The sequence below is a fragment of the Spermophilus citellus genome (assembly GCF_964194105.1).
Source record: "Spermophilus citellus genome assembly, chromosome: X".
NCBI classification, from domain to species: domain Eukaryota; kingdom Metazoa; phylum Chordata; class Mammalia; order Rodentia; family Sciuridae; genus Spermophilus; species Spermophilus citellus.
The window spans coordinates 26,728,758-26,749,965 of NC_138190.1; the positions used below are offsets into that span (position 1 = coordinate 26,728,758).

Genomic DNA, 21,208 nt, shown 5'->3' on the forward strand with positions numbered 1-21,208 from the left:
ACTTTCCAATTTGTAAATATAAAGAGTCAATTCTAAGAATATTTGACAAAGTATTGTCTTTCCTCAAGCAGTCTAAAAATGCATTGTTTTCTTCCAGAAGCTCTTTGTAGTTGTTTTTCTTCAAAATTTCCAATCCCACAACAAACATGAGCTTATATCTGAGGTAGCATTGTATTTGATAATATAATAGCTATTGTAGTTCATGAATTAAATGCTAGAAAACTAAAGCAGAACTAACGTATACACTTACATGTGACATTTATATAACTAAAATTATTTAACATTCAGATTTTTTGCCCTATCCCCTTTATTTACTCAGCCTTGTAGAAATTCTTTCAAAACTGCTGTCAATTGTAAATTAAAATGAATGTTTTATAATTGTTGAAGTTGAAAAATAAAAGCCTGATAACTTCCCTGAAGATGAAAAAGCTATTATTAAGTTAATAAAATTTCCTATTGTGAAGGTTAAAATTATAATGTCTTGGAAAGGAATTAAAAACAAGCAATTACTTATTTCATCATAAGTAAATACTGAAGGAAGATAGACATATTTTAATTAAGGTAAATAAATAAATAAATATATATATATATATATGAACTATAAACCTGTTATAATTTATGACATATATTATTGACTATAAAGAATAACTATTTGGGGGGGGGGGGTTCCTGGGGATTCAGCCCAGGGGCACTAAACCACTGAGCCATATCCCCATCCCTTTTTTCTATATTTTTATTTAGAGACAAGGTCTCATTGTGTTGTTTAGGGCATCGCTAAATTGCTGAGGCTGGCTTTTAACTTGAGATGCTCCTGCCTCAGCCATAGAATTTCTAAGAGTGTATTATGTTCGACTCTATTTCATTCTATTCTGTTCTGTTCTGCAAAGTTCCTAAAGCCTAGATTTGAGCTAACATAAAAATATATGATGGAAAATCAACAGAAGTTCATCTTCTAATATATGAAAAACACTTCTTGTCACAGCAGAATCTGGAAAAGATTATCCTAGGCTAAAATTTGATTTTGCTTGACATCCAAAATAAATTTTAAACATATATTAAATAGCATGGTATCATTTTTTTTAATCGCACCACCTCTAATAAAAATCAGAGAATTAAAAAGGCAGAGAGTTTACAAGTAGCACAAAATAGAAAAAAAATGTTAAAACTTAATGCAGAACCTACATTAACTTTTTCTTTAAGATCTGAGAAGTTGCCTTCCTTCCGATAGATTGCAAATTCAGGACTCTGCAATACAGCTTCTGAGCGAGTAATCCAACTGTGAAGTTCAGTAATATCGACATCCAACCTAAGACAGCAAAGAATAAAGGTCATTATCTCTTTCTTCTATATGGAAAGAAAAGCAATTTATTCATATTTATCATTTTCCTCCCAATCTGAGACTCCCTCTTGATGTCTTTATTACTGTTAATAGCCCCACTCTTTCCCTAGTTAGGCAGGCTCAAATTTGAAGTTGGCTTTGATGTACAGTCTTATGATCATGGAGGTCATTTTATTCCCCTCAATGCAGCAATCACCTCTACAGTATCTCCTATAAGCTATTACCCAGGCTCTGCTTGAATGTTTGTACTATTTGCAAAATTACTACTTCCCAAGATGAGTTTCTTTCTTTTTGAGAAGTATTTATAAGAAACTGAAATTCTGGTTGGTGGTAGCCATTGAACCATACTTTTGATATCCTTGTCCTGATACTCTCTAAACATATTGTCTCTTGGTTTGATCATGTGACTTGTTATGGAAAATAGGATATTAGTAAGATAATCCCAGTAAGGGCTTGATAAACACTTGCATATTGTAGTTTGTCCTCTTAAAATACACACTTGTTGAACGCAAATGCAATTAATATAAGAAGTCTAATGATTCTGAGGTGACCATGCTTTAAGGAAGTTTAATGTATTCATGTGGACAGGATACATGGAAGAACATAAAGAAACAATCGTATGAATAAGGCCTTCTCTGACCTTCTGACCCTTTGAATAATAGCTTAATATTGCATAATGGATGTTCTAGCAGACACTACATTATAGCTAAATCAGTGCCCAAAGGACACTTCCCACATTGTAGAGATATGAGAAATGATAAACAACTACTGTGTTAGGCTACTAAGTGTTGGTGTAGGGTATTTTGCTGCAAGAAATATCTGATCAATTACCATGTTATTTGGAACTTTTTTTAAATTCAGATCTAGATTAGATAAGGTATGGAAGAATCTCAAGTGTCCATTAATGGATCAAAGGATAAAGAAAATGTAATAAACACACACACATGCACAAAATGAAATACTATTCAGCTTTATAAAAGGAGTTTCTATCATCTGTGACAAAATGGATGAAACTGGATGGCATTATACTAAGTGAAATAAGCCAGATCCAAAAAGATTAATAATATATGATCTCACTAATTATGAGATCTCTAAAATACTCAAACTCATAGAAGCAGAGAGTACAATGCTGGTTACCAGAGGTTGGAAGAAGGAGGGCATAGTAAGGAAGATGTTAATCAAAGTATGAAAATATACAGTTAGAAGGAATAAGTCCACGAGATCTATTGCACAAAATGGCAACTGTAGTTTTTAACAATATTCTCCATCTGAAAATCATTAAGTTAATAGATTTGAAACATGCTCACTAGAAAAAAAAATGATAAAATATGAGATAGTGGGTACATTAGCATGGTTTAGCCATCCATAACACATACATATATTAAAACATGTTTTGTATCATTAATATATATTATTTTAATCTAAAAATTGAAAGTAGGTTTAACAAAAGAAAATTTAAAACTTCAAAAAAGCATAGATTTTAGGGTAGTCATAGATGAGTTGCAGGGGTGATGAATGAATTAATGAATGAATGAATCACTGGAAATTCTGAAGGTATATGTGTTTTTCTTCAGAAAGAGCTCCTAGATTTTATCAAAATCAATCAAGGATCCATGACAAGGGAATTTAGAGATCATCTAACCCAACAACTTATTGAGCATAGCAAACCAAACAAACCAAATAGACATTCTTAGGGAAAAAAAGAACAATTTTTAGAGGACCTTTTTAGAGCACAAGAAAAATATAAAATTTAAGATACAAAGTAAGGCATTTTAATCACCATGCTATTACTTCTTTATTCCTGTCTTCAAATATTTGAAATAAACGATTTAAATGCACCAAAAGACATCTGAAGTTTATCCTGCCTATTCCTAATTATTTCAGTGTATTTTCCATGGTTTGTCCATATCTTAGGTTCCCTACAATTTGGCACCTAAAGAAAACATATGAGCAGTGTACAGTATAATCAAGGAAGAAGAGACAACTATCTCCTTACAATACTTTTATGATAGTCTATTATTTTAATCAATGTTTTCATGTCAATATTAGATTTTCAACACAACTTGAGGTGAATTTGACCTAAAACTTTTTGGAATTTTTCATAAAACATTATTAAGCTAGTTCCATCACACGCAATTATATTATCTATCACAAACATATGGACTGATGTTTTTATATTTGAGAGTCATATTTCTTTTTTTATTGTAGTTGTAGATGGACAGCATGCCTTTATTTATTTTTATGTGGTGCTGAGGATAGAACCCAGTGTCTCTCACATGCTGAGCAAGTGCTTTGCCACAGAGCTATAGCCTCAGGCCCATGAACTGATTTTTTAAACCAGTATTTCAAGGTTTTAACTAGTATGAATCTTTTAGAATGTTTTACTTACTTTCAGGCTATTGTTTTAAAATTAAACTCATATGGAACTTTATAAAACAGAAACCCTTACAAATATACACTTCTTATATTCTTACAAAAAACTATACTTATACATTACCAATTACCCTGCCCAATTACCCTTCCTTATATAAGGAAAGGGAGACTCAAGAGAATTTAAGTTAATTGACCTTGGACTTTTGGCATCATGGGATAGGAACTTAGATCATCTAGCTCACCTCTATGTCCTCCAACAAAAAGAGAGCCTACTTCCTAGTAATAAATATTTACTGATTTGTTATTTACCAAAGAATCCCAACTAGATATTAAGAGAATAGGGATCTGAATTCCTCTAAACCTCATGTAATTGAATGTCAACACTTTTTCATTTGTGCATGAATTGTTAATATTATATTGACTTTAGATTTTGTTGTTGTTTTTCTTTGGCCCAACATAAAAATCCTTGTGTCTCTTTGCCTGTAGATTTTACTGAACAGTTCATGGGACAGACCAAGAATACTTGACAAGTATTAACCAGTGAGAGCTTTGAGTTGATGTTTACGTATCCCAAACCCCTTATTACTCAATTGGACCATCTTGAAGTATACTGTGTTCTGTCTCTCAGAGGTTCCTGGCAAGAATGAGCCTCATTTACCACCAGCAATTCTCTGATTCCTACTCAGGTATCATATTTTATTGTCTATATTCTTTTCTTTATCTCACTTCCCTCATTTGCTTCCTGGGATCACTGTCCAAATAAACTACTTGCACTTAGTTACTTGTCTCCAGATCTACTCTTAGGGAACCTCAAACTAAGGGAATGATCAACAGCCTTAAAAGAATCCAGCATTCTACCATACATTTTTTTTTTTTTATTTGAACTCGGACTCACCACAGGAACTATTTAAAACTTTCTCCCAGAGCTCTCAAGTCTCTGACCCACCCTGTTCCTTCAGGTGTCCAAGTAAATGACCTTGTTTTCCCTCTTACAGAGAAAAATACAAATATAAGAATTTCTTCTACTTGCTATATCTAAAAATTCCATCTTACCTGCATGTGAAGCCATTCTTTTCATTTCCTTCTCTTACATTTGAGTGAATTTCCCTTCTTTTACCATAAATAAATCCCACTACTTTGCATTTTGAATGTTGTTCTATTATTTCTCAAGCATCAAAGACCATCAATTTTCTATTATCTACTATAAATTCAATCCCATCCATATCACAAATGCATTGTTATATGGGAATTCAACATAGTTTATTGACTTCTATTTTTATCAAGCTTCTCTTGACCTTCACATTTCCTGTTTCTCTTTGCTTGTGTTTTATAAAGGTAAATATTTTACAACAGTTATTTAGTTTACTGAATAGGTTTCCTACTTCCTAGTCACTCTTTAATCCAGTCACTAATGTTTCTCAACAAAAATACTGTTTGATAAAGTGATCATGTCACTAAAGCCAATGCAGAGTTTTACTTTCTTGCTGCCTAATAACATTTAACACTATTGACAATACTGCTTTTAGAAATTCTCCTTCATTTGCCTCCATGATACCCCTCTAATCTAATTTGCCTTCTATTTCTATAATCGCTGATTATTATTTTTTCTTTGCTGCTGATCCTCCTCCATCTTGTTAGAATGTAGTGGAGTTCAAGACCTAGTACATTAACAATCATCTTCTACATAACCATGTAATTCTCTCTCACCAGAAATCTTATTTATGCTTATAACTTGTACTATAATCTATTTATCATTGACTGATAATGTCTATTTCAAAATAAGGCATTTATGTTGAGCCCCACAGCTTATAACCAATTACCTTATGGATGTATCCATTTATAAATTGCAAAATCCTCTTTAATATCAGATATCAAGGATTGCTTTAGCTATTCTGTGTTTCTTATTTTTCCAGATGAATTCCATACTGTTTTTCCTATTTCTATAAAGAATGCCTTTGGGATTTTGATTGGAATTGCATTGAGTCTGTATAGTGCTTTTGGTAGTACGGTCATTTTGATAATATTAATTCTGCCTGTCCAAGAGCAAGGTAGATCTTTCCATCTTTTATCAGACCTTAAACTATACTGCAAAGTGATAGTAACAAAAATAGCATGTTATTGGCACCAAAATTGTAGATCAATGATACAGAATAGAGGACACATAGACTAACCCATAATAATATGATAATCTTATATTAGACAAAGGGACCAAAAACATGCATTGGAAAAAACATAGCCTCTTCAACAAATGGTGCTGGGAAAACTGGAAATCCCTTTACAACAAAATGAAATTAAACCCCTCTCTCTCACCATGCACAAAACTCAACTCAAAGTGGATCAATGACCTACAATTAAACCAAAAACCCTGTGTCTAATAGAAGAAAAAGTAGGCTCTAATCTCTATCATGTGGGATTATGACCCAACTTCCTTAATAAGATTCTTATAGCACAAGAATTAAAATCAACAATCAGGAGGACAGATCCAAGATGGCTGAGTAGAGGAGATTCCGTTTCTGGCTGCTCTGTGCATGATTCCAAGAGAGTAATTGGATGACATCTCCACAGGGGCTTGCCTTGACAAATTGCAGCTTCTCAGAGCATATGACAGGACCCCAAACAGCAGATTTTCGCAAAATCCACCAGAGACACAAGCACAGTGCAAAACACACAGAAAGCAGAATCGCTCTTTGCCAGTGGGAATCCGGGTGCCAGGAGCCCTCTGCAGACTGAGATTGAGCACTCCTGCGGCTCTTTGGCAGCTAAGCAGAAATGCCTGGTCAGCACTTCTACAAAGATGCAGTATGCCAGGCTACGATCCACTTCAGCACAGAACACTGGACTGAGTTCTGGACACAGCACAGGGACAGTCCAGCTCCCTCCACCTCACCAGACACCCCTGTGCGGGAAACAGTCAGTGTCCATCTTGGAAAATGTATCTCTTCAACTTTTGGTGGGTGTGGCTAACAGCATGAATAGGCAACTGAAAAGGTATATGGTTCCCAACCCCCCCTCTCCCCAGCTGTGATAACTCAAAACCTTCTCGCCAGATTTTGGTAGGTGTGGCTATCAGAGGGGAGTACAACTGAACAGGTTGCTGGTTTCCAACTTCCCCTCTCCCCAGCTGTGATAACGCAGTGACTATCCAGCACCAAACAGCGCTCAATCAGGAACGCAGAGCAACCAGGGTGTTGCCCACCGGGTGAACCAAGGGCTGTGAGCAAGAGATCCTGCAATTGAGACCTGATAAGCAAGAGAGGGGAGGGGGCTAAAAACCGGGAGCAACCCAGAGAGACCAAGATCAGGGAGGCTTCAGGCAGGAGAGGGAGAGCCTTCTCACACTGGTTACTTCCACCACCCTGAGGGCAGAGACACAAGCTGGAATAGACAACTCCACCTACTGGAAGAGAAGAAAACAGAATTCTAACAGGGCATTTTTTTCTTTTCTTTTAAAAAGAGAGAGAGAGAGAGAGAGAGAGAGAGAGAGAGAGAGAGAATTTTTTAATGTGTTTTTTTTTTTTTTTTTAGTTTTAGGCAGACACAACATCTTTGTTTTATATGTGGTGCTGAGGATCGAACCCGGGCCACACGTGCCAGGCGAGCATGCTACCGCTTGAGCCACACCCCCAGCCCTCTTTTTCTTTTCTTTATCTCTTTTTTCATTTTTTCTTTCCTTTTTATTTTTCTTCCTCCCTCTCTTCCTCTTTCAACCTCCTAATTTTTACTATTTCTACTGCGTGTAATTTACTAAACACATTAATGTATTTGTTTTTATGAATCCTACTGTCCTCCCACATATTTGTCTACCATAAATACCTCCTGTCTATTATCCTGCTACTAACCCCCATTATTAGAGTTCTCCTCCAAAGTAGTTAAGATACATTAACCCCATACCATCACATCTTTCCCCCTTAACATCCTACGCCCTACCCCAGTTCTCTATACACCACCAGAAACTGTACACCTTTTATGAAACTACTGACTATATTTTAAATAAAAATTGAATCCAATGCTTCTAGACATAGAGACTAATTATAAATGCCTTCATAACAAAAAATTGCTCATAGATGATGTATTGTTGATATTGGGAACTATTAACATTGTTCTTAGCAACAAAGGAGAGATCTTAGAACTATACAAGAGCTACAAATCTATACGGTAAAAACAATAACACAACAGTCTCACAGAGCTGGAAAGAAACAACATGAAAAGACAAGGAAAGAAAGTACCACAAACAATGCAAGACAACACATCATTAGAAGAATTAGAATCTACAGCAGAAAAAAAATGACAGATAAACATTTCAGGATACATGTGAATCAGATGTTTTGGAGTCTCAAGGAAGACATTATACAACAAATACAGACAATAAAAGATCACTTTGACAATGAATTACATAAACAAATCCAAGAAGCAAAAGATCACCTCTACAGGGAGTTAGAGGTTATTAAAAACGAACAAACAAACAGAAATCCTGGAAATGAAAGAAATAGTAAACCAAATTAAAAATGAAAACATCACCAGCAGGGTAGACCACTTAGACTTCAGAAAACGAGGACAAGGTATATCATCTTGAAAAGAACTTGACAACACAGTGAGAAAGATAAGAAACGTGAGCAGAATGTCCAAGAATTATGGGATAACATAAAGAGACCAAATTTAAGAGTTACTTTGATAGAGGGAGGTATGGAGGTATAAACCAAAGGAATGAGCCATCTGTTCAATGAAATAATATCAGAAAACTTTCCAGACATGAAGAATGAAATGGAAATCTAAATCCAAAAAGCCTACAGGACAATGAATGTGCAAAATTACAAAAGATCCACACCAAGACACCTTATAATAAAAATGTCCAACATGCAGAATAGGAGAGAATTTTAAATGCCACAGAGAAAGGAATCAGATTTTATATAGGGGTAAACCAATTAGGATAATGGCTGATTTTTCAAAACAGACCCTGAAAGCTAGAAGATCCTGTAACAACATATTTCAAACACTGAAAGATAATGGGTTCCAACTAAGAATCTTGTATCCAGCAAAATTAAGCTTCAGATTTGAACATGAAATGAAACCCTCCATGATAAACAAAAGTTAAAATAAATTACAGCTAGAAAACTGGCACTAAAAAACATCGTTGGCAAAACATTTCATGAAGAGGAAAAGAAGAATAACAATGAAAACCAGTAGAGGAAGGTAGTACACTAAAAGAAAAACTAATCAAAGATGAAAACCAAGTAGAGTTAAATAACAAAAATTAAAAAAATATGGCTGGAAATACAAACCATGTCTCAATAGTAACTCTAAATGTTAATGGCTTAAACTCACCAATCAAAAGACATAGGCTAGCATACTGGATTAAAAAAATTTCCAAGAATATACTGCCTACAGGAGACTCATTTGATAGGAAAAGACATACACAGACTGAAGGTGAAAGGTTAGGAAAAATTATAATACTCAAATGCTCTTTGGAAGCAAGCAGGGGTCTCCATACTCATATCAAATTAAGTAGATTTCAAGCCAAAGTTAATCAAAATGGATAAAGATGGACATTACATACTGCTCAAGGGAACCATATACCAACAAAACATAACGATCATAAATATATATGCCCCAAACAATGGTGCAACTATGTTCATCAAACAAACTCTTCTCAAGTTCAAGAGTCAAATTGACCATAACACAATAATGTTGTGTGACTTTAACACACCTCTCACACCACTGGACAGATCTTCCAAACAAAAGTTGAATAAAGAAACTACATAGCTCAATAACACAATTAATAACTTAGACTTAATTGATATATATAGAATATATCAACCAGCATCAAGCAGATACACTTTCTTCTCAGAAGCACATGGATCCTTATCAAAAATACACCATATTCTATGCCACAGGGCAACTCTTAGCATACAAAGGACATACTACTATGCATTTTATCCAATCATAATGGAATGAAATTGGAAATCAACGATAAAATAAAGAAGAAAAATTCCTGCATCACATGGTGACTGAACAATATGCTACTGAATGAACAATGGGTTTAGAAGACAAGGAGGAGGAGATTAAAAAATTCTTAGAGGTAAATGAATACACAGACACAACATATCAAAATCTCTGGGACACTATGAAAGCACTACTAAGAGGAAAATTCATTGCATGGCGTTCATTCCTTAAAAAAAGAAAAAGTCAACAAATAAATTACCTCACACTATACCTCAAAGCCCTATAAAAAGAAGAAAAAATCAGCAGCAAAAGCAGTATAAGGCAAGAAATACTTAAAATCAGAGCTGAAATCAATGAAATCAAAACAAAAGAAACAATTGAAAAAATTGACAAAACTAAAAGTTGGTTCTTTGAAAAAAATAAATAAGATTGACATTTAGCCATGCTAACGAAGAGGAGGAGGGAGAGAACCCAAATTACTAGCATACACAATGAAAAAGGCAATATCACAGCAGATACTACAGAAATACAGAAGATAATTAGAAATTATTTTGAAATCTTATACTGTAATAAAATAGAAGATAGTGAAGGCATCGATAAATTTCTGAAGTCATATGACCTGCGCAGATTGAGTCAGGAAGATATACCAAGTTAAACAGACCAATATCATGTGAGGAAATAGAAGAAGCCATCAAAAGATTAACAACCAAGAAAAAACCAGGACCAGACGGATATACAGCTGAGTTTTACAAGACCTTTAAAGAAGAACTATTGTCAATAATCTTCAATCTATTTCAGGAAATAGAAAAAGAGGGAGTACTTTCAAATTCATTCTATGAGGCCAATATCACCCTAATTCCCAAACCAAAGACACTTCAAAGAAAGAAAACTTCAGATCAATATCTCCTATGAACATAGACGCAAAAATCATCAATAAAATTTTGGCAAATCGAATACAAAAATGTACCAAAAAGATCATGCACCATGATCAAGTGGGATTCATCCCAGGCAGGGATATAAGGTTGGTTCAACATATGGAAATCAATTAATGTAATTCATCACATCAATAGAATTAAGGATAAGAACCATATGATCATCTGGATAGACACAGAGAAAGCATTTGACAAAATACAGCATGCCTTTATGTTCAAAACACTAGAAAAACTAGGGATAACAGGAACTTACCTCAACATTGTAAAGGCTATCTATGCTAAGCCTCAGGCCAACATCATTCTAAATGGAGAAAAATTGAAGGCATTCCCTTTAAAATCTGGAACAAGACAGGGATGCCTTCTCTCACCACTTCTATTCAACATAGTTCTTGAAACACTGGCCAGAGTAATTAGACAGATGAAAGTAATTAAAGGAATAACTATAGTAAAACAAGAACTTAAACTAGCACTATTTGCTGATGATATGATTCTATACCTAGAAGACCCAAAAAACTCCAACAGAACTTCTAGAACTAGTAAATGAATTCAGAAAAGTAGCAGGATATAAAATCAACACCCATAAATCAAAGGCATTTCTATATACCAGTGACAAATCCTCTGAAAAGGAAGTGAGGAAAACTACCCCATTCACAATATCTTCAAAAAAAAATAAGATACCTGGGAATCAACAAAAGAGGTGAAAGATCTATACAATGAAAACTATAGAACCCTAAAGAGAGAAATCGAAGAAGACCTTAGAAGATGGAAAGATATACTTTGCTCATGGATAGGCAGAATTAATACTATTAAAATGACCATATTACCAAAAGCACTATACAAGTTCAATGCAATTCTGATCAAAATCCCAATGGCATTCTTCGTAAAAATAGAAAATCAATTATGAAATTCATCTGGAAAAATAAGAGACCCAGAATGGCTAAAGCAATTCTAAGCAGGAAGAGTGAAACAGGTGGTATCGCTATACCAGACCTTAAACTATACTATAGAGCAATAGTAACAAAAACAGCATGGTACTGGCACCAAAACAGGTTGGTAGACCAATGGTACAGAATAGAGGACACAGAGACAAACCCACAACATTACAACTATCTTATATTAGACAAAGATGCCAAAAGCACGCACTGGAGAAAAGATAGCATCTTCAACAAATGATGCTGGGAAAACTGGAAATCCATATGTAACAAAATGAAATTGAATCCCTCTCTCTCACCATGAACAAAAGTTAACTCAAAATGGATCAAGGATCTAGGAATTAAACCAGAGACTCTGCGTCTAATAGAAGAAAAAGTAGGCCCTAATCTCTATCATGTGGGATTAGGCCCCAACTTCCTTAATAAGATTCCTACAGCACAAGAGTTAAAACCAAGAATCAACAAATGGCATGGATTCATACTAAAAAGTTTTTTTCTCAGCAGAAGAAATAATCTGTGAGGTGAACGGGGAGCCTATATCCTGGGAGCAAATTTTTACCCCTCACACATCAGATAGAGCACTAATCTCTAGAGTATATAAAGAACTCAACATGCTAAGCACCAAAAAACAAATAACCCAGTTAATCAATGGGCCAAGCACCTGAACAGACACTTCTCAGAAGAGGATATACAATCAATCAACAAATACATGAAAAAATGTTCATTATCTCTAGAAATTAGAGAAATGCAAATCAAAACCACTCTAAAATTTCATCTCACTCCTGTCAGAATGGCAGCTATTAAGAATACAAACAATAATAAGTGTTGGCAAGGATGTGGGGGAAAAGGCACTATCATACCTTGCTGGTGGGACTGAAAATGGTGCAGCCAATATGGAACGCAGTATGGAGATTCCTTGGAAAATTGGGAATGGAATCACCATTTGACCCAGCTATCCCACTCTTTAGTCTATACCCAAAGGACTTAAAAATAGCATACGACAGGGACACAGCCACATCAATGTTTATAGCAGCGCAATTCACAGTAGCTAAACTGTGGAATCAATCTAGATCCCCTTTAGTAGATGAATGGATTTAAAAAAAAAATGTGGCATACATACACAATGGAATATTACTCAGCAATAAAAGAGAATAAAATCATGGCATTTGCAGGTAAATGGTTGGAGTTGGAGAAGATATGCTAAGAGAAGTTAGCCAATCCCCCCAAAAAACAAATGCTGAATGTTTTCTCTGATATAAGGAGGGTGACTCCTAGTGGGGTAGCGAGGGGGAGCATGGGAAGATTAGACAAACTCTAGATAGGGCAAAGGGGTGGGAGAGGAAAGGAGGGGGCATGAGGATAGAAATGAGGGTGGAATGAGATGGACATCATTACCCTAAGAACATGTATGAAGACACCAATGGTGTGAATATACTTTGTATACAACCAGAGATATGAAAAATTGTGCTTTATACGTATAATATGAACTGTAATGCATTGTGCTGCCGTCATATATAACAAATTAGAATAAAAATTTTAAAAATTAGATGTTAAGACTTAATATTTGATATTTTCTCCCAAACTAGAACTCTACCAGCATTTCTCAGATCTCTGAATGACATCACCATCTATCATGTTTATTACCATCCTCTCTGCTAATAGTCTGTCTCCACTGAAAATTCCTGTGTTTATCCAATTCCTGATTAAGAGATGTGATTTAGTTCATAAGGGTGGAACACTCATGAATGGAAATAATATACTTAAAGGGGGCTGAAAAGACCAAAGATATTCTCTCCTGCCATGTGAAGGCATGGAAGGCAACAACTGTGTATCAGCCTTCCGTCCCGAAACAACAAACTTGCTGTCCCTTGATCTTTGACTTCCCAGACTTCAGAAAAGGGAGAAGGAAATTTCTGCTGTTCAGGGTGTTTCTACTATATTCTAATCTGGGATCAGTTAACTTATATGGTACTCAGTTTATGGTATTTTGTTACAGCAGCTTGTGTAAAATAAAATATCCTTTCTTCCCACATTTAATAAAATGCAAAGTCTAATCTATCACACATTTTATATATCCTTAATGTCTGCTTCTCAGTCTCCACAGCCAGTACCTTAATTTGTGCTGCCATTAAATGTAACAAAATTGCTGCAATAATTGATTCTCAGTTGGTCTCTGGACAGTCTTTCTGGAACTTTCTATCCTATGTACTAGTATCAAAAATCATCATTTAAAAAAATATATATATACCTAATCATCTTAGCTTCACTTATTAAATCAAAGACTTTTACATTTTTCTTAGAATAAAGAAACAAACTACTTTGTCCTTTTTAAAGCATTTCTTCTAGATACAAATTTCCCTTCAAGGTTTTTAGGATGACCAAGAGCTTTACTTAAGTTTTGTCCTTGCTCCAATGGATGGAAATCCATCACTGACTTTTAACCACCTGCCCAATGGACATTTACTGTATTAAAAACTTCATCTGTTAATATAATTCATTTTCACCATTTTGATCAAATTCATTACTTCTAAATTAATCAGGTTAAATTACGCACAAAATAATCTGACTCATGAATATGAAAAGTGAACCTGCACCAATCACCATAAAATTCACACTAAATTTTATCTTATATTGTGTTGATTGACACTGTCTCTAGGAAAGATTGTACCCTTTCACCTATTCGTCTGTGAAACCCCAACTTGACTCACTCCATGCTAGCATTACAGCATGGAGAATTCTTCTCAGGTCTGTTCAAGAAAGCTTTCCATTAAACCTAGCATTGTGTTAGTCTTGTATGCATGTGTCATAATCAAGCTCTATAGCCTCTTCTAACCAATGAAAAGAAACATAATAAACAAGGATATATATTCAGTTAGGAAGTAGATTTTTTTATCCAAGATATTTTATAACACTTTTAGACATGTATCTTTCTGAACAAAATGTGAAATTATGTTTCCTTTTAAAAAGTTCAAATATGTATTTTTTTCTGACACAAACTATATACCAATTGCTTACTGTGTGCCAGATATGGTATTAATACATTAGTCTACATTATCTAGGAGTTTGGTTTAGCGAAGTATCTATCTGATAAAAGCTTTTAGAGAACTGGGGCTCAGCTAACACTAGGACTTTTTTTTCAAGATAATTTTTTTAAAAACACCTTTTTCAGTGAATTAGGATTAAATCAGCTTCTAGACTGGAGGCTCTGCCAAGTAAATTGGTTATCTCCACACAAAGAAGGCTTTGTGGAGTCAACACCATGGTAACCGTCTGCTTGCTGTTCTGAGAAGATTTTAAGGGAGGCCTAGACACCAGTTGGCATGTAGTTCTACTAATTCAGATCAATTCAGGCAACAGAATGTAAAATTCTACAAAAGAAGTCTTTTCTCATTCAATTTTTTGGTCTGATTTTATAAATTTGAAAAGGGATTGCACCAGGTGCTTGAACTTCCCTTTCACATATGGATGCTGTAGAGCATGATTACACCCCATTTTTAATTTACACATTTTAATAAAGGATTCCAAATATTGCTAGTGTAGTTTTGAGTAAAGTGTTTTGCCTAGGAAGAAGTATGCATAGACACATAGTTTAATATGTCACACTTCCTTTCCAAAATGGAATGAAACAAAATATAAATGAGTTTATACTATTCCCAAGGTTGGAATCATTTTTGTCTATCATCATTGTGACATCCTGATTCCTAAGGAAACAGGTGGAAGATAAACACTATTCTTACATGATTCAATATGCAAACTATTCATGACTTAATCTTCTTTTTGTCTTCTGTTACTTCTGTTTGTGACTGTTACTTTAACCATCACTCTGATTTCTTTACTTAAATATTTAGTCCCAGTGTAACTTTCAATCCACCTACACTCCAACATCTAACATTCAACACCATTCCTTAGAGTTCTGGGAGTTAAGTGTCAGCTGCTAGCATTGTTTCCCATCCTGTATAGTGCCAGTAGACGTCCCCATTTTTTACTGCCAGCACTGAAGAAGGAAGGGTGAAGGGAAAGCAGAAGCAGGGTTTCAAAAGGCCTCCCATGCACTCTCGCCAATGGCCTACATTCAGTGCTTAGGCTTGGTGACATTTCCACTGCACAATGAGCACAGTCTCCTTTTGGGATCCTACTCAGACCCTGGCTTCTAAGCAACAATTGTACATTTATTTTATTTCTTATCAATTTGGCAGCTTTCTTCATTGCTTTCTATGGTATGTCATGTAGTTCTCACATTTTCCACTGCTACAGAATATTATTCAGATGTTTACTGAGATGCCTGTCAAATTAACAGACCCCTCTAATTTAAACCTATGCATGATTATAAATTAGGTGTTATCTACTCTTCCCAGTGCTTTGCTCGTGATATTCTCTATAAAACTTCTTATTACCTGAGACTAGGTATCTAATCATGAATTTAAGATAAGTTACTTTCCTAAAACTGCTCCCAGAAAACACTGATAAGTTATTTTTTGGATTCTGTGCATGTGTTTTCCCTTCTTCATAAAATTACTTCACTCTTTCTTTTTTCCTCGTAAATGAACTGATACATGGTAAGTTGCTAATAACTGGCCTCTATGCCCTCAGAATCAGCCCTCCCCCCAAAATATTGCTTATTCTTATCATACTCTTCTAATACACTTTGCAGTCAGTGTATGTCTATCATCATGGTTCTTATCCCTTCTATATAGTCTAACTTTAATCAACTTAAAAGATCATTAATCTGCTAAGAAAATTGTGACTTTATATTCTCTGTTCACAAATAATTCTTTCTATTATAATTATTGATGCATATACTCCATCCTCTGTTCATCTTAAAATTTTACCTTTATTACTAAAATTGTACCTATATTACTAAAATTTTACTTTTATTACCCTATTATGACTGACAGTAAAGTGACAATTTCCCCTTCTTGACAAATGTACCCAATGCTAACTCCTAAAACTAAAATTTGCTAAATCCCACAGCACAAGGCAACCATGTGTTTGAGTTCTTTTGTGTAAAAATAATTTATTACTAAACCAGAATTATTGTTCAAAAAGGCTTTCCAAAAGTGGAACTGTGGCACACACCTGTAATCCTAATGATGTGGGACGCTGAGGCAGGAGGATCATAAGTTCAGGGACAGCTTTGGCATCTTAGTGAGACCCTGTCTCAAAAACAAATAGTGCTAGGGGTGTAGTTCAGTGGTAAGGCATCCCTGAGTTCAATCCCCAGTGCAGAAAAAAAATGCTGTCCAAAATAGAAATCTTCCATTTTCTGAACGCTCTCCTTAAATTAGAAAATCTTTTTATTTTTTGGTTGGTCTAGAGCTAAAAGTGTAACCTAAAATTTCAAACTACAGGAAGTTTCAAAAATATCAAAAGGCATGGTACACATATATCAAATATTCAGAAAGTCAAATTTTCCCTAAAAAATGTGTTGCACAAATGGACCTAATCTCATATAGGTGAATTTCCCATAAAGATGATCCAAATCAGATCAATTATACCTTTCTGTGCATATAAACATTTAAACTAAAAGGTAAAAGTACAGAAAAACATCCCAAAGATCTAGAGAAACAAATACTTGCAGTTTAAAAAGTTGTCAATTTTGAATTATGAACAGTATACCATTGTGTGGATCTTGTGTTACATGACAACTATGCTAAGTATGTTAGAGGAGCTTCTTAATGGACATTGATTTTGTTTGGATTATCTTTACAGTGAATTCTATGTAAAATAGTAAGCCAAGATGACACATTTATATAAATTTCATTTCATTCACTTTCAATTTACCATTTGGAACTCATCATTCCCAGATGAGTAAACTTTGAAAGAGGAAATCCTCCAAGCTCCCAGACTTAACTAATTCGATTAGTGATCTCCATTTATGAATGGCCACTTTACATACTTAAATATCTTCGCACATAGAATTTCATAAAATACCTATGAGACTTATCCTTATAAGCCTGGAAGTAAAGTGCAGACACCTGTGAAATATGATAACTCACGCAGAGTCCCAGGGCTCTTAGGCGACACCAGGTAATTTATCAAATCAAATTTTAAATATATATATTCATTATCTACAAAGATTTAATATACATAATTTGTTTTTGTTAGTATTAATAAAGGAATGAATATTTGGGGGGCAAAAATTTCAAAACTTTGTTCTATTTTCAATAATAATTTTTCTTTTTAAAAAATATTTATTTTTTAGTTGTAGGTGGACACAATACCTTTATTTTATTTTTATGTGGTGCTGAGGATCGAACCCAGTGCCTCACACATGCTAGGCAAGTGCTCTTCCTCTGAGCCACAACCTCAGCCCCTAGTCATTTTTATTCATCAGCTGTTTATAAAATGATGTGTTTCATTTTCATAGAGGTATAGTTAGTTACTCCACTGACCCCATAGTACCTCATGAACTCCTATTCATCTTCCAAGACAAAGTTCAAGATGCAATTCTTCTGGGTAATTTTCTTGATCACCTTCTCATCACTCTTTCCCCTTAAACTTCCCTTCTGGTAAAAGGCAAGTTCTTCCCTGTTTCCTCTACAATGTTTGCTTTTAAAAATGAATAAGTAGGATACAAGTTGAATATGAATCAGACTGTTCTTATAAAATATCAAATGAAATTTAGTATAAACTCTATTAATGCTAAAAATATTTGTAGAACTTTGAGATGTTCTAAGTACATGACAACTGTTAAATTGTAAATACAGATTACAAATGAAAATCCTACTTAAGCACAATAAAAACAAGCCAACATTTAGATAAATAGCCCTCCCCAATCTAGATAGTTTATACACAAACACACCCATATATAGATGTGTGTATCATGTGAGTTTTTCATAGTGGAAGGAAGATAGGGAGCCAAATTATTGTCTTATATATTTTAATATTCATGATGGATGTGTGTGCATTTTTTTAGTGTACATGCTTAAATGTATTATAAATGTAAAGGAAATATTATGCATTAAAAAATACACTGAACCATAAGGTGTCATGTTTTAATCTCTGATCTTTATGCTGAATTTTTGGGAAAGTTACTTAATTTCTCTGTCCTTTATTTAAATAACTGGTCATGATGTAAAAACTTGCAGTATTTTTTAACAATAATGCATGTGTATATACTTATGCCTCTAATTAAAGAGATTTTACCTAAAACACAAAGCTGAGGTCAGTTTTGCTTATTTTGTGGCTTTGATATTCTAATCACATTAGTCCATTCATGTAGCAATCAAATAAAATCCAAGGATGTTTAAATTCCAAGGCCTAATAAGAAGCCTAAAAATTCCTTTTAACAGTTTGCATAGCACCTAAGACAATATGATATATAAGAAAGAATACCATCTTCAGTTAGTATAAACTGCTACATCAACATTCCTATCAAGCAACCAATTCCTTATGCTTGCATGGTCTTAAATGTATTTTTTAGTTTTATATGTGCAAATTTTAGCACATTACTCATAAAATAATGTTTCAGTACAGTAAAATTTAATGATTCCAGATTGCACTGAAATGCATCTTTAAAAGGCAGTAAAAAATCCATTCTGTGTGGTTTACCTTATTCTAAAATATGCCTATTTAGTGCATGCCTCAAAATATGAAGTCTATTTCAAACATAAAATATTGTCCATAAAATTGCACATATTCTATATTGTTAATTGTGGTGTACTAAATTATATGTTTAATGAATATTGCCTTTTAAGATATATGCCCTTGGATACAAACTCAGTGGCTAATTTTTTTAAGCTATTAATACCAGAACTCTTTTTAATATTAATCTTTGTACATCTAGCATAGTTGATTGCATTGAACAGAAGAAGACTTCTGAAAAATATTTCTTCTTTGAAAAATATATAACCACCAAAATATATTAACGATAAAAATTACTTTCAAATAATTTTCCTACCTCAAATTGATATCACATATTAATCATTTTGAAATACATTGGTAATGTCTATTTCTAGAGTTTGACATGGTTTCAAAGAACTCGCTTTTACATTTTCTGTTCATATAACTTTCACAGAAACTCCCTTAAAAATTAAAAAAATAAGGAAATCCCCTGAATTCTAAGATGTCAGAACTAGCTATAGGAAATGAATTAGTTATAATGCCGAGGAGTGTGAATGCACATGGACAAAAACTTCATGACCCAGAGGTTTGGAAATAAAATGTTGCTAAGCCACAGATGCTCCAAGCTTATTTTTCATGTTCAATAAATTGAAAATCCCTTTGAAACACAGTTCTGTGCAAGAAAATCATCTTAACATAGGTTAATAGAAATATTCTCTTAAGTGATATATGGAATATTGTCACAGTAATAAATCTATGTTCCTACAATGTAATATGCTTCACTTGAAAATCCTGAGCCATTTATTTCAAAATCAAATTTGAAGTTTATTTAAAATGATGAAACCTAAAAGAAAAGCTATAAATGTCCTTGTGAGAAATAAATGTGGGTCACTAGAGGGCGCACATTCCCTTTCACACCTTGCTTATTCATCAGTTTGGCTTCTCTTTCATTTTCTTATCTACATTATGATAACATTATGACAAATGGATTTTTCATGGGAGGTTTCTTACATAAACATAAAATGTCCAAAGATACAGATAAAATGGTGTACAAAGAACATGTTAGTAAGACATCTTTAAATGCACAGTTAAAATGCTTTCAGCCATTTTGACACATATATACATACATCTTGAAGCCTTATAAATAGAATCTCTTGAGAAAATAAGTCTGCACTTTGGGGAGATATGCATAATTCAAACAATCTAGTGGTATTTTCTGGACTCTGAAAACCATCAGTCGTTTTCATTTTCATAGGTAGACCATGAACAGAAAACTTTAGAGAACTCCTTTAGTTTTACACAGTGAAACATGGAGTTAAAGTTAAAAACCAGGTCTACCTGAATCTGAAGATTTCCACTCTACTAGTTTTATTTTGTTCCAAATGAAAGGGAAATCCATATTTAAGAAAAGAAACAACATGAAATTCTGGTTTGTTGCTATACAGTATAGTACTGTTCAGTGGTTACAAGTGTGCCATTTTTGGATTATGTCAAAATTTGACTGGAATCTCTAACATCAGGACATGACTCTTCATTAACCTAAACTATGATCCTGAGTTGCATAATGTATGCCCTCATGGTATTATAAAATACTTTTCCAAATTTTTTTTCATTATGGAGTCTTCCTTAATTTTCTACAATTCCTCCAAGTACAATCTATTCATGTATTTTCTGACATTAGAACTAACATGAAGCATATATGACAAAGGCCATTTGTTACTTATGGCATTATATGATAAGGTTAAAACACCTGGACATAAGTAGTCTTACTTTTAGAAAAAAAAAATAGCTCAATTATATGAGACTTTCATTCATGCCTTAACGCTGAAGATGACTCCTAAGTTTGAAAAATTTTATTGTTTCCTTTTAATTATACATGACAATATTATTCCGTTTGACATAATAATAAAAACATGGAATATAATTTGCTCTCATTCAGTCCCCAATACTTCTTCCTCTCCCCTTCCTTTTTCTATCCCTGTTTCATTCTTGATACTCTGATTTTTCTGCTATTTACTTATAGTTTTTTTTTTTAATTAGCGTCTTATGGATGTACAAGATATTGGAATTCACTGTGGTGTTTAATATACATACACAGGAAAGTCAGATTCATTCTACTTTCTTTCCCT

At 33.9% G+C, this 21,208-nt stretch overlaps 1 protein-coding gene across 6 annotated transcripts in view; it reads right to left on the minus strand.

Annotated features, from left to right (window-relative positions):
• The window catches only part of DMD (dystrophin), a gene marked incomplete at its 3' end in the record, with an annotated part of 2,539,585 nt that overhangs the window by 1,432,383 nt on the left and 1,085,994 nt on the right, over positions 1-21,208 (minus strand). For all 6 annotated transcript variants that reach the window (XM_081277777.1, XM_081277778.1, XM_081277780.1 and 3 more), the window contains one exon: positions 1,183-1,306. In XM_081277777.1, coding sequence (XP_081133903.1) covers positions 1,183-1,306 — 124 coding nt within the window. The remainder of the gene's footprint in view (positions 1-1,182; positions 1,307-21,208) is intronic.